Below are 15,086 nucleotides of genomic sequence, written 5' to 3'. Positions count from 1 at the left end.
GTATCAGGTGGGGTAGAATAGGCTGTATTGTAGTGGGATTTGAGATTGCTTGAAAGATTGAAGGTTTGAAGATGGTCTGGTTAAGTGGGGTAGGGAGTCCCATAAGTGGGGAGTGAGAGGTGGTTATTAGAGAGTTGGAGAGGAGTAGGTCAGAGGCAGAAGCAAGAGGAACGAGGTCAGAGATGTATCAAGGGGGGACTTAGTGAGGGCTTTGAAGGTTAGGGTGAGAAGCTTGAATTGAATTTTGGAGGGAATAGGGAACAGGTGCAGGGATTTGCAGAGTAGCGGATGTGGAATGGTAAAGCAGAAAGATCAGTCTCCTTTGTCAGGATCTGCCTGCAAGCCCCTTGCATAGCTTGCTGTTTTGCCTGCCAGATACTGCCTTTTTAGACTATTATTTGTTTTTATATATATATATATATATATATATATATATATATATATATATATATATATATATATATTAATACAAACAACAGATACCACATACAAGGGGGCGCGTAACCCTATTCTGTATATAAAGTCACTTAGCAGGATTAATTCACACAGAGTCCAATGTACAGGAGGCAGCCAGTTCCAAAACAGATGGTAAGTCTGGAAAATCTATAAAGGAATAAAGGAAACACGGCGCCACATAGTGTATTACCACAATATTAATAAGTAATAATGTGAGAGAAAGTAAAGTGTGATAAATCAGATACACACTCAAGAATTGTTACAACTCTCCAATATGAAAGATGGAACCGAAATGGTGATTAGAGATATACACAAGTGACAACACACTGTATCCACTGCCACAAAAAAATCACCAATAACCATATATCTGCGTACCAGATAGTAATACATCTGTGGTAATACACTATGTGGCGCCGTGTTTCCTTTATTCCTTTTGGACTTTATTATTTGTTATATATATATATATATATATATATACATATATATATATATATATATATATATATATATATATATATATATATATATATATATATTGTGGCAGTACCTCTATTCACCAGAGGTGCTGCTATTGTGCCTTCTTTGTTGTACTAGGGGTTTACCTTCTCATTTATTATCCCTTGCACCTGGGTGTGTCCCTACTTATACCAGTCACTCCCAGCATACATTGCTGGTTATTGTTATCCCAAGCTGTTGTTGCTTTTCCATGCTTCTGTGCTTCTGGTTTACCTGCTGCCTGGGATCTCTTCATTTCACCTGCTTCAGCTATATACCTGGTAATACCTTCTGCATTTCCCTGCTATGCTGATTACTACTCCATCTGGTTTGTACTACCCAATAAACATCATGTGTTTCATCATATTCCTGGTTCTTTAGCTGTATTTCTGCATAGAAGCGTGACAGTATAACCAGCCCAAAAAAAAACAGCTTCAGGAGTCATATGGAAGATTTCTATTCCCGGACTTTTTACTGCAGTTCATTTCCATTTGTTATTGCAACATGTCTGTTTTACCAACCTTTACATTGCCACAGCCACAGACTTTACAAATGGACATAATCCTGCTACGCTCCTAGCTTGCTTAATTTTCTGCCTTACTTATGGACCCACTCAGGAGACTGTCAGATTCTGTCTCTCCTAATTCAGAAGCTGCTGATTTGTCTCAACCCACCTTCACTGCTACTCAATCTGTGCACACAGTACCCCTTAATTGTGCTTCTACAAATTTGCAACTTACTATGATGTAATAAATTCCCGGTTCACAGATGGTCCACGTCCCCATCTGACCGAAGAGGAGCGGCGGCACAGAAAAACTAACAAATTGTTTCTCTACTGTGCCAGTAATGAACACTTCTTACAAAACTGTCCTCTCCGCAGACCACGACAGCCTACTGAACCATCTTCTGTTCTTTCCTCTCCGCATTACGGATTTGTTTACTCTTCACCTGTTCTGCACCCTGGAATGAGGCCCAATCTGCCAACCCTAGTTACCAGTTCCGATGCGCCAGCTCCAGCAGCCTGTCATGAGGCGCCAGCTCCAGTCGTCTGTCCTGAGGTGCCAGCTCCAGCCGCCTGTCCTGAGGTCCCAGCCTCTGCCTCCAGCTATGAGGTGCCGTCATCTGCCTCCAGCTCCGAGGTGCCGTCATCTGCCTCCAGCTCCGAGGTGTCATCATCTCTTGCCACTGTGTCCGGTCCTGAGTCTCCTGCCGCAGCCTCTGCACCCGAGTCTTCTGCCGCAGCCTCTGCACCCGAGTCTCCTGCCGTAGCCTCTGCACCCGAGTCTCCTGTTGCTATCTTCAGTTCCGAGTCGTCAGCGTTGCCCCTAAAGTTTACTCCAGAGGTGGCGCTGCCCTTACAATCTGCTCCAGAGGGGGCGCTGCCCTTAAAGTCTGCTCTATAGGGGGCGCTGCCCTTAAAACCTGCTCCAAAAGGGGCGCTGCCCTTAAAGCCTGCTCCAGAGAGTGCGCTGCCCTTAAAGGCTACTCCAGAGGGGGCACTGCCCTTAAAGCCTGCTCCAGTGGGGGCCCTGTCCCTCCAGAAACATTGCCAGTCCATGCGGTTCGGCTCATGTTGCCAGTCTATGCGGTTCAGCCCGCGTTGCCTGTTCATGAAGTTCAGCCCGATTTGCCAGTCCATGCGGTTCAGCCCGAGTTGCCAGTCCATGCGGTTCAGCCCGAGTTGCCAGTCCATGCGGTTCAGTCCGAGTTGCCACTCTATGCGGTTCAATCCGAGTTACCACTTGGTGGTTTGCTCAGAGGCTTCTCACAATGTTGTCTGCTCTGAGGCTTCTCTCAGTGATGTCCCCTCCAAGTCTGCTGCCCAGTCCGGGCCTGCTGCCAAGCCTGCCGCCCAGTCCGGGCCTGCTGCCAAGCCTGCCGCCCAGTCCGGGCCTGCTGCCAAGCCTGCCGCCCAGTCCGGGTCTGCTGCCAAGCCGGTCGCCCAGTCCGGGCCCGCTGCCAAGTCTGCCACCCAGTCCGGGTCCGCCTCCAAGTGTGCCCAGCCCAAGCCGCCTCTTGCCGAGGGTCTCCAGTTTGAGCCGTCACTTACCTTTGAGGGGCACCTTTCTGAATTTAGTGCTCTCCTGAGGTTTTGTGCTTCTAATTTCCCCTCAGTACCTGGCCTTTTCAGTGACCCAAAGAGGCAGGTTTTGTTTTTGTTAGCAAATTTTAGAGGAGAGGCTATGGAATGAGCAAACCCTTTGGTTGAGACTAATCACCCTATCTGACTTACAACTATTTGATGAGGCAGTAGTCAACAAGTTTTCACCAACTCCTGCAGTGCCATCTTGTGGGTCACCTGTGCCTCCGGCAACACTGCCCAGCACACCAGTCCTAGAGCTACCTAGGAGGATGTAAGAAGAGAGATGGTTCTGCAGTGCTTCAACTTAGCTCTGCCATGACATCTTTCGCCCTCCCGCCCATGGACGAGGACTTTTCTGCCGGTCCCCCCATTGTGGACTATGATTCCGATGAATTTAGACATTTTTGGTAATCGAGTGTCTGGATTCCGCCCTGAGGGGGGGATACTGTCAGCATCTGCCTGCAAGCCCCTTGCATTGCATGCTGCTTTGCCTGGCAGCTCCTGCCTTTTGGACTTTATTATTTGTTATATATATATATATATATATATATATATATATATATATATTGTGGCAGTACCTCTATTCACCAGAGGTGCTGCTATTATGCCTTCTTTGTTGTACTAGGGGTTAACCTTCTCATTTATTATCCCTTGCACATGGGTGTGTCCCTACTTATACCAGTCACTCCCAGCATACATTGCTGGTTATTGTTGTCCCAAGCTGTTGTTGCGTTTCATGCTTCTGGTTTACCCGCTGCCTGGGATCTTTTCATTTCACCTGCTTACCTGCATCAGCTGTATACCTGGTAATACCTTCTGCATTTCCCTGCTATGCTGATTACTACTCCATCTGGTTTGTACTTCCCAATAAACATCATGTGTTTCATCATATTCCTGGCTATTTAGCTGTATTTCTGCATAGAATTGTGACATACTTGCTGCATTAAGGACAAATTGTTGAGGAGACAGACAGGTTAGAGAAAGACCAGATAATAGGAGTTTGCAGTAGTCAAGATGAGATAATGAGAGAGTGGATAAGGGTTTTCATAACACCATGAGAGAGGAAGGGGACCGAATGTGTGGAGTATAGCTGATGTCGGAATCATGCATGACACCAAATCAACAGGTTTGAAGAGATGGACCTGATTTTGTTAGAAAGACCTTCTGCTCCCTTGTGTTGGATATCAGGACCAGAAATATCAACCTCTAGCTCAGAACCAGACTGGATTTTTGTCAATTCAAAACCCATCCATGCAATTCCAAAACCCGAAATGTCCTCTGAAGGTGAATTTTCAAAAAGTGAGCTGACTCTGCCTTATGAGAATATTGTCCAGGTACGGCACAATGGTAATGCCCTGAGATCTAGAAATGGCTGCCATTACTGCCATGACTTTCATGCAAACACAAGTTGCGCTCACCAGACTGAACAGAAGGGCTCTGGTTTGAAAATGAGAGTCTTGGATTGCAAATTTGAGAAGACTGTGGTGTCCTTTCCAGATCGCAATATGGAGATAAGCATCCCTGATGTCTATGGATGCCAGTAATTTGTTGGCCTCCGTGAATTACTGATCTGTGTGACTCCAACTTTGAAACGTTTTGTCTGGTTTCTGTACCAGGAACAGATTTGAAAAAAAAATAAGGCTTAGCCTTAGAACTTGTCCCCTTTTCAGCCATGTTAGAAAGGGTTAAAATGGAGTTAAACAAGCAGAACAGAACCAGACATAGAAAAATTATTTCTGGTATATATTCTCCAAAAAATACCTCTGAGTTAAAATAATAACAACAGACTGTACAATCTTCCATACAACAGATATTAGTATTTTTTTTATAAAAAAATTAAGAAAACAACAAATACAATAATTAATCTGAAAGAAACTTGATGTACTTAGCCCCTAGGCTTCAGGAACCCTGCCGAAGCCTTTTTCTGAGGAGAACACAGAAGAGGGAGAAACCAACGGTGGGGGTGGGGGCTGTCAAAAGACAGACCCCCAGGTGGCTCCCCTACACTTACTGACTTCAGCCTCTACAAGGGGAGGTCACCTGGCCTCTGACATGCTGTGAAATTAGTGCACATAGAGCGGAAGGAGGTGGACCCGCATGGTAGTATGAGGAAAAATGAATAACTAAATGAATGAAAAAAAAAACATATAAACCTATTAATTAGAATGCTGTAGGCTGCCCCACAACACTTTCCGGACTCCTTGGGCACTCAAGAAGAAATTGATGTACACTGGGGCTGGGAGAGGGGAGGAGCTTCAGTCTAAAGAGAATTGAGTGACTGTCTCCTGCACTCTCACAACTGCAATGTAGCAGTGTCCCCCAGATAGCATGTTGGAGAAAGAAAGAAAGAACTGAGAGTTGGTGGGTGAGTTGAGAAATAGGTGGGGTGATGGATCTGGTGAGATGAGATACACATCAGTGTTAAAAGAGAGACAGGTGGGTCTCGGTCTAAAAGATGAGCAGTTAGGTGGTCTGCTGTATTTGAATAGTAATTTTGCAAACTCACAACACACTCCACATGAGCGGACATATTCTGTATTACATATGATATTTGTTGTGGGGGCTCAAGCTCATGAATATTTCATATCTGAAAGACACCTATTCTATCACTTCAATTTGTGATGTACAAAAGGTGAAGATCAAGACGATTACAGAGTGCTGAAAGAAGCACTCAGAGCAAACATTGTATTTATACATAGTCTGTTGAAATATATGTTTCTGCAATAACACCAAAGAACACGGACTGACTTTAACATGTACAGTATGCATTAAGAAATAGCTGTTGTGTGTTATAAATAAAATAATCAGAATCCCATGCATTAAAAAATGATTGGTACATGTTCAATCCACTATTATTTAATTGGCATTGCTGACTTACTTTTTTAATTGTTTTAAGCACTTCCATGTAATGGTGAAGAATCAGCCTAACTGTATTTGAGATCTCAGACTGAATACATACAATGTCTAAAATTTCAAACCTAGAATGAATATTAAAACAAAAAGGTAATTTCAGTAAACTAGGCTATACTATATCAAACTCATGGTTTGGAGAAAGAGCTGATGTTGTTGAAGACACAAGTTAGCAGTGGGTGTATTGTAGGGTAGGGGTAGAGATTTGTAGGAAGATTCAATCTGTGAAATATTCACACATTTTTGCGATACATGATGCAGTGTAGGAATGATGGGAAGAGGGTTATAGATGTTAAAAACTATATATTGATTCTAAAACATTTAAATTATTTTATTTTTATTTTTTTCATTACTTTTTAGGCCCACTATTATTTAGGTTTATTAGCAGCTAATACTTATTTCACAGAAGTGGACCCAGCATTCAGCACACTCTGCTCCCGCTTCCCCCTTTCGCTGCCCCAGCAGCGGGCGCACAGCACTTATGGGTCAGCTGACCACTGACAACATCAAACCCATCTGATTCAAACCAGGCGGGCCTATTTAAACATCATTCTGTGCACTTTTCAGTGCCAGAGTAATAGGTCCCCTACCTCAAGCATTAGTTTTTTCTCTCCAACTTCCCAGTATACTGTGTTTGTGTTTGTTCCTTATCCAGGCTTGCCTGACCCTTCTCAAAGCTTCTGATGTAGTACCTCGCTTGCTGACATTTCCACATTATTCCCTTCTTAAAAGCTTAGACACGGTCACCTAACGGACTTCACTCACCAGTTTTGACTGGGTAGGTGGTAGGTCCCAATCAAACTCTATTTGGAAATATACTATGTGCTACCAACTAATGCAGTAGTTATGCTTTTGTGTCATTTTAAACCCAACTTCAAATTCCTATTTATGTTACATATTTCACAAGAATAATAAAGGTTATTTGTAGACAACAGTAACTGATAAGAAAATTTGATATTAACTTAAAAATTAACAAAATTAATTGACAGCCACAACTTGAGTCGGATAAGAATCTCTTTGCATGTAAGGTATGATTTACACTATACAATAAGCAAAATACCAAAAGTAGATTCAAATAAATTGGCCTAATAAGCAATTTTTCATAAATACCAGGAATTTCATGAAAAATAATAAAACACACGTAAAAGTAAATGTAGATGTTTAAATTAAACTTTGTGGGCTGGTTTTATTAAAAGTCATTATGTAAAATTATTAATCAAATGTGTATAAAAATACTTTGATAGAAAATTATCTAAAAATGTTCAATGCTCTATAACCTGTTTAATAGTAAACACAAATCTCATACAATCCATAATGTTGCGCTGTCGCTTCATGGCTGGTCATCGCTCATGTAGCCTATAAATAACAAAATACATATTTTACATTATTTTGGTTTACCTCTGAAGAAGTTGGACAGTTTGCTGGGGAAACAGGATTCTGCGAAAGCAGTTATTCATAAATGCTTGAGTCTCTGTCTAAAAAAATAATTAAATAAGCAGATTGTCAAATGCCCTTTATTATATGTATCATTAGCTGGTAAACTGAATTATGGTTGTTGCCCAAAGATTCTTATTGCGAATTTAAAAAGGACTGTATTTTTATTAACCGATCCCCAGCAAGTAAGCTTTCCCATCCTGGCTTTTATGTCCACCTCACATTACCCAACACATTCTTATAAACATCACCATCTTACCTATCCTTTTCTACATAAATTAATAATATTATAATGTTGCTCTTTATGATACAAACTCATTTATAGGATCAAATGCATATGTTTTTATGTTTTGTTTCTAATTTTATATTTTCTTATACCCATGTCTAGAAATAGTACTATTTTAAGCAAAGTATTTTATTTGAGCAAATGATTTTGTTTATTTTTTTTCATTTCTGCCTCCATTCTTTTAGGAGTAGATGTTTTCAATCCCACTGTCCATAGTTTATAGAGCTGCAATGTCCGTGATTGTGGTTTTTCATTGGTCTTCCCAAACACAACCCCCTCCAAAGCAAGATAGAACCACAGTAAAACATTACTCATTGTGACTATAATATCCTATTAATTATTACTTATTAAATACAGAAGTGAGGCTCCAATAAGCAAAGGAGAAAATGTAAAATCAGTAAAGGGTGCAGTCCTAAAATGACAGCTGGTAGGACTGGAAATTGATATTTTTCAGCATGTGCATTCTGGACCTACAATCCCACATACAGACCATTTTCACAGTGCTATTTCCCAAACCATAATGTGGGAGTACTTATCTACTAAAAATACAAACAAGACCATTTGAAAGTAGTTATATGTGTTATGGGCTACATTTTTTGTAGTTTAGTGAATTGTCATTATTTATATGACTTTACAGGTTTATCTGTAACATTTACAATGTGTTTAATTTCCAGTTTTTATGCCAAGGATGTTTTCAGCTCATCAGTCAGCCAAGAAACTCTACCTGGAAAATAACATTTATGTCTATCAAACACATAAGAAAATACAACACATATGACTTACCTCTAGACCACTTATTTTTGTCATGAATTCTGTAAAATCTATGTCAAACTCAGTTTTGTTCGGATCAAGAAAATTGTATGTTTTCTTTTTAATACTCTCGAAAATATTTTTAAACTTTAAATATAAAACATCAATTCCTTCAATTGTAGACTTGCTTAAACATGAATAGCTTTGAACCACAGATAGCATTTGTGAAATCTATAAAAAAGAAAATAATTATTGTTGGTAGCATTTAAGGCATCTAAATGGTGATGTCCACCTTTGTTGAGCTTCTAATATTAGACTAACCCTAAAAGACTGCATGATCTCATATACTTCAAATATCCATTTCTGTCAGCTTGTGAGTCCTTCCCATATTGAATTGAATGGCACGGAATACGAGTTATGTCTATGAAATAACAAGACTGTGATTCAACCTAATAAAGCAGTCAGAACCGGTTATAACTGCATATGTAGTAGCCTTGAACCGGTCTGAACCTGCATGACAAGCTGCAACACTCTATGACGTTCAGTTGATTGTGAGTCGCCATTTAGTTTGGTTGTGTTTTCTGTGGAGTGCCGAAAAAATGCTAAGTTTAAAAGTTGAACAACGTGTCAATTTGAAATTTTTAGTAAAATTGCACAAAATACCAACAGAATGTTTTCAAATGCTTATTATGGCCTATGGGAATGACTGTCTGTCTCGTGCGCGTGTGTTTGAGTGGCACAAGAGATTTAGCGAGGGACGTGAGACTGTCGAAGATGATGAACACCCTGGACGACCTTCACTTCAAGAACCGAAGAAAATGTAGAAAACATCAGTCAGATTGTTCAAAAAGACCGCCGACTCAGTGTTCGAATGATAGCTGAAACCGTGATCATTGACAAACACAACGTATGGAAAATTTTGCGTGAGGATCTTAACATGACAAAAATTTGTGCAAAGATGGTCCTAAGGGTTCTCACACCAGAGCAAAAATAACGTTGCAAGGAATGTTGTGTTGACATTCTGCAGCAACTTGACACAGATCCAAACCTGTTTCATAAAGTAATCACTTGTGATGAGACCTGGATCTTCCAGTACGATTCTGAAACCAAAAGACAGTCAATGCACTGGAAAACACCGTCATCACCAAGAATGAAAAAAGCTTGTCAAAGCAAGTCAAAATTCAAAGCAATGCTCATTGGTTTTTTTATATCAAGGGTGTAATTTTGGAGGAATGGGTTCCAGAAGGCACAACAGTTAATCAGCATTATTATAAGGAAGTTTTGCAAAAGCTAAAAGAGTCAGAAAGAAACGGCCGCAGCTGTGGAAAAATGGTTTCTTTCTTCACCAGGACAATTCGCCTGTTCCCAAAGCACATTCTGTGAAGCAGTTTTTGACCGACATGTCTACACTGGAACATCCTCCATATTCGTCTGATTTAGCACCTTGCGATTTTTATCTTTTCCCAAAAGTTAAATCAGTGCTTAAAGAGACACATTTTGAGTCAGTTGATGCTGTAAAGAAGAAAACAGCAGATATATTGAAACAAGTAACAGAAATTGATTTGCTCCATGACTTCAACCATTGGAAAACAAGACTACAGCGATGTATTAGTGCAAATGGGCAGTATATTGAAGGGGACAAACATTAAATTTGTAATGCCAATAAATAAAGGTGAGTTATTTAATCAGTCCCGTTATTTAATAGACATACCTTCTACTGTCAGCTCTCTCTAGAATGGAAAGGTTTTGAAACAGCCCATAGGTTTGCATAGCAAAATGGTGGCACTTACTGAAGAGTTTAAGTTTGCACAGGCGGCTGGGAAGAGCTGGGCTACCCAAATAATGGTGCACTAGTTATGCAAAGCAGTACAAAAGCATTATTTCATTTTGCGGACTATATAATTGAAACAAAATAAATTGACGGGAAGGACAACATTTTATAAGAATTCCATGTTGTGGAGAAAGACATGTCGCCATTTCCACTCAGAAAAAGGACTCGCAGAGTTCAGCTCTCATCCTATACCTTTACTTGAATGCATCTTGCACGTTTCACATACACTTTAGCAGAAAAGCACATTTCTAAGTGCACTTTGCCCAATGTATGAGTTTCATACAAAAAAGTGAACTCTGCATGTAATAGAATCAATTCCAATGTCCCCTCAATCTTGTGATTAATTTAACCAAAAGTGAGGCTAAACCCAGAAGTCGTTTAGGATAAAATGTTTTCTTCATTATATGCAGAGCTGCATTTCATTTCAACTACTGCATCGCACTGGGAGGCTTTCAGATAGCTTTCCTGTAGATGTACAAAAACTGGATTGTGGCGGCTCCAGGCCATCTCATTGACCTGCTTATTATTCTGTGCCGGTCATCTTCTCCCCTCTATCCCTCCTATACTAGCAATAAACAACACAATCAAAAGTAGATTTGCTCTTTATTAGCTTTATTGTCAATCTTGAAAAAGATGTCAAGAATGTTTCAGATCTATTACAAATTAAACAATTCCTATCACATCATCATAAGTAAGCAGACATCAGTCCTTCGCAAGGCTTTCATACACAATTAAATTTGAGAACCCAATACAACTGAGTTGGTATTAATAGGCTATTTTTACAGTCATTAATTTATAAAAGATAATGTTGCATTTAAAAAAAATAATATATATATATATATTACATTCAAACACAAATGCAAAATACAAAATAAATGAAATCAAATAAGGTACAAATATATGTGCATTTCCCCTTTGATAATGAAATGGAATTTCCTTTCCTGCAGTAGTTCAAGTGAAAACGTCAATTAAGTAACGCAAATAGACAATCGCCACTTCATATCTATCCATCTATCTATCTTTGTTTTGTACCTTATCAGTCCTTTTGCAGAAAGCTTGAAATTTACCAAATATGTACATCTCTGACACCTCAAATGCTTTTTCCATCTGTTGTTCTTTCTGTGCTCTATGAAAACACTTCTTATACTCCTTAAACAGAAATTCACATTCCTAAATCACAAAGAGAAATACATGTAAACAATATGGTATATAAGAACTAGGTGTAAAGAAATATAATAAAATGTAAGAACAAAAGATAACAACCTTTTATTCAATGTTAGAATTCAACAGGAATGATGGTGGATAGAGATAAAATATGAAATTTTGAATAATCACTGCACTAAATTTACAAATTTGAAAATGTTGAACATTTATTCATGAACCTCCCCATTTATTAAACCGAAAACCTGATTTTGTGAACAGGCAGAGTTATTGCTTTACGGTGCTAATAATTAATATATGTCTTTGTTATATACACACCTACTTAATTGTATTATGTAAATTAGGGTCCATATTGGGTCTTGTCAAAGCATGCTGCAATATCACACAAACATTGGGCAATTGCCCCATTATCCTGCTGCATGTGGCCAGCATAGTAGCATTCAAACTAAACCAGAAAGCAGGCCAAGCATTTAAGTAAATTATACCAGGTTCCTAAAGCATTTAGCTGGTTTTTGCTGTGCAGTGACACACCATAATGTAGATTTACAGCGTGGATGCCTAAAGTAGGGCCCATCTAGGTTTTTTTTAGCCTGTGTAGTTTTGCCGACATTCCTGAAGCCAAGTACCATCTAACATTCTCTCTTGATGTTTTTAGGGCATGCCCCTCCTTTTGTGTACTGACTAATCAAAAGACGGTAAAATGCTTATGTTTGGTAGTGGTGGTTTGCAGGCGGAGTAGTTGCAAAGTGTAACCAGATTGTAAAAAAGAAAGTAGCTGGCAAAGCTCCTGTTCCAGTGTGGGGTTTTGTCACTATGCCAGGAACAAATTACAAGTCTAAGCAGCTGCTCTTGGTCGAAAAGGAGTAGAGCAGGCAGGGCTTGTGTGACAGACACTACGGGATAGGCCAGAAGTATGAAGGACCTTCAGGTTTCTAGTTCTGTAGAAGGAACGGGAGGAATGAGGAACTGATGGCTTTAAAAGACAAAGTTAAAAAAACTTGGGCTCCCCTCCAAAATGACAGGTAGTTTCAAACATGGGAGGAGTTTAGGCCACATAACTGGAAAACTTATGTGCAGATTTCTAGAGCATAGATGGAACATCTTGAAGAATATTCAGAACCACAATATATGGAGACATTTTTGTGGAAAACATAATGGTGATTATAACGATCTATAACGAATAGGAATAGAGACTACTGAGATTACGGAAAGGGTGGGGATTGGATTTCCTTTGTTAAATCAATTTAACACTTTCAGAATTCTGTCAATATGTATATCAAAGCTCAGTCCCCAATGGCTGGTAGCCCTTGATATCCAATAGCACAATTCTGTGTTTCTGAGCACCAGACACAGCCATAGCTGACAAGGTTCATGAGAAACATATGCATTGTGTCCAACAGCAAGCTGTGGGTTTTCCTCCATTAGTGGCAACCAGCCCATGAGCACTGTGCTTAGATCAATTTTTGGGTAGACGGGTCTTAAGAAAATAAAAAAAATATATATATTTTTTTTAATTCTACATTAAAACATTAATCATTATCACCAAGTTAATGATGATGACTTGTGTCCGTAGTATGCGGCCGCATTCTGTTAGGAATCTTGATGTGGACACATTTAACACAATATGCTGAGTGCCATGTAACTTACGATACATGCAACTCAGAATAAACACGTAACATATTTTTGCAACATGGATTGTCCGTGTGAACATTTTGGATCCAAATGTGTCCAACTCAACATCAGGACCTTGATGTTTAGCTTCAAATTGCAATAATCTTCTTACCTTAATTTTGTTCCTGACAGTGTTTGCATCCTGATGCCAAATGCTTAGTGAGCCTCTCTCAGTAATATATGCTTTACATGCCGTAACCATTTGATTCGTAACCTATAAATATGACATGCAATATTTTTATTCAATTACGGAAGAAATATACAGGAAGTATTTTCCAGCTTAAATAATTTTAGTGTGTTCCAATGTTAGTTTCTGCAAATACATGTGTTATTCTACTATTGAACAACTGCCTGCTTTGCTAATAACTTTCATATTAATTTATGGTTAATTGGGAAACCATCTCCACACGCCTGGCACCCTGTATAGCTGCCTCCCTTCTCCATGTCATATTGCGAAGGCACCCTTATTTAGGAGAGCAGGTGGTACCCCCCTTATTAGGGATTTTTTGGGAATTCCACACGACTGTTGAGTACTGTTAGAATTGACCTCCAAGCATTTCCTACCAAGTTTTTGACTATTTTTTATTATGTTTCCAATACAGCTAGGGACATGAATATCAATTACTTCAACATCTATCCTCCTGAACAAAGGCTTTTTCATTGTACTAAGTGCTATAATCAATCAAACACAGAGATGTATGGCATCTTGATAGTCTTCTTCAAGTTAACTATGATTTAGGGGGCTTCAGCATGGATGAGTTCTTGTAAAGAATGATAGTATATGTATTGTACATGAATTAAATTTAACTCTGTATGGATAGATTAGAAGTGTGAAACTAATTTCACATTTTAGACAACAGAATTGTATAATTTCATAAGGACAACATCTCCCTACCAGAATAACCCTAAAACATGGTCGTCTTCAACCCCGGCCTTCAAATACCCACAACAGACAGGGGCTCGCAATGCTGGGGGGCATCTGTCCCGCGGGATGGTCCCATAGTGAGCTACCAGGCTGGGTCACTTTAAAATATTCCTAATAGGCTGCTGAGCCAAGTCTCGCCCCCAGGCTAAAATTTGCCAACCAGCCCCTGAAAACAGGTTATGTTTTGAGAATTTTCTATGAGTAAGTGATTGATTATCCTATGTGAATTTTGCTGGTTTCTGAGGTCACCACATTCTAGTCCAGGATCAATCTCTGTATAGGAGACAGGCATCCAGGCAAAATGTCATAGAGTCCATCACATTCAGTGGAAGATGGAGAGTATGTAAACGGTGCAAAAGTGACCTGCTACATCCCCGCAGGAGTTCTCTCCTCATTGGATATAATTGAAATTCAGTGAAATGAAAAACTATCATGCTCAATTGGGAATGACTTCTCCAAAGGTACCCTCCCTCTACCCTCTCCGTTAATCCCTGAATGTTCTGCGCAGGTAACAGGGTTGAAGTTGCTGACTTGCACACTAATAGCAGAGTCCAAAAATAAGCCAAGGTCAGAAATTCCAGAAGTCCAGAAGATCAGGGTCAAGCCAAATCAGGAATACAGCAGTGGAGAAATTGCAGTGAAAACACCAAACACACAACAATGACTTTACAGAGCTCTGATGATAAGATCCCTTTATAAAGGCTAAAGCTGGGTACACACTACAGAGAAGCAAACGATTAACGATATACCAACGACAGAATAAATTTAAAAAATCCCGATCAGCATACCGATTGACGTGTACACACTATACACGATTATCATCAGATCTCTGCTCTTCATCTGTCAAAATTATCGGCTGCAAGGTAGTCCATAAAAGGCAAGTGACAGGTCAGGACTTAATTCATTGAGAGATGTTCAGCGGAGCCCAGCAATTGTATTGGGCAGCCTGTCTTGACACAGCACTGTGTTAAGTGCCGAACTGTAAACTGCCCGTAAATTCTGTGTGACAGCTTTATCTCCGGCAGCTGAAGTTTAACCCCAGGAACAGACGGACGCTGCTCTAATCTTCTCATGCTGCACTAAT

General features: G+C 39.8%; 1 protein-coding gene across 1 annotated transcript in view; it reads right to left on the bottom strand.

Moving 5' to 3' along the window:
• The window catches only part of DNAH8 (dynein axonemal heavy chain 8), a 354,390-nt gene that overhangs the window by 273,771 nt on the left and 65,533 nt on the right, over window positions 1-15,086 (bottom strand). The window contains exons 11-15 of the mRNA XM_075204457.1: window positions 13,190-13,291; window positions 11,278-11,415; window positions 8,444-8,645; window positions 7,343-7,415; window positions 5,913-6,012 (exon numbers count right to left, since the gene is read on the bottom strand). Coding sequence (XP_075060558.1) covers window positions 5,913-6,012; window positions 7,343-7,415; window positions 8,444-8,645; window positions 11,278-11,415; window positions 13,190-13,291 — 615 coding nt within the window. The remainder of the gene's footprint in view (window positions 1-5,912; window positions 6,013-7,342; window positions 7,416-8,443; window positions 8,646-11,277; window positions 11,416-13,189; window positions 13,292-15,086) is intronic.

Source organism: Mixophyes fleayi, chromosome 3, assembly GCF_038048845.1.
Source record: "Mixophyes fleayi isolate aMixFle1 chromosome 3, aMixFle1.hap1, whole genome shotgun sequence".
Lineage (NCBI taxonomy): Eukaryota > Metazoa > Chordata > Amphibia > Anura > Limnodynastidae > Mixophyes > Mixophyes fleayi.
The sequence above is the reverse complement of the archived record's forward strand: the minus strand, read 5'-3'. Positions and strand labels throughout refer to the sequence as shown.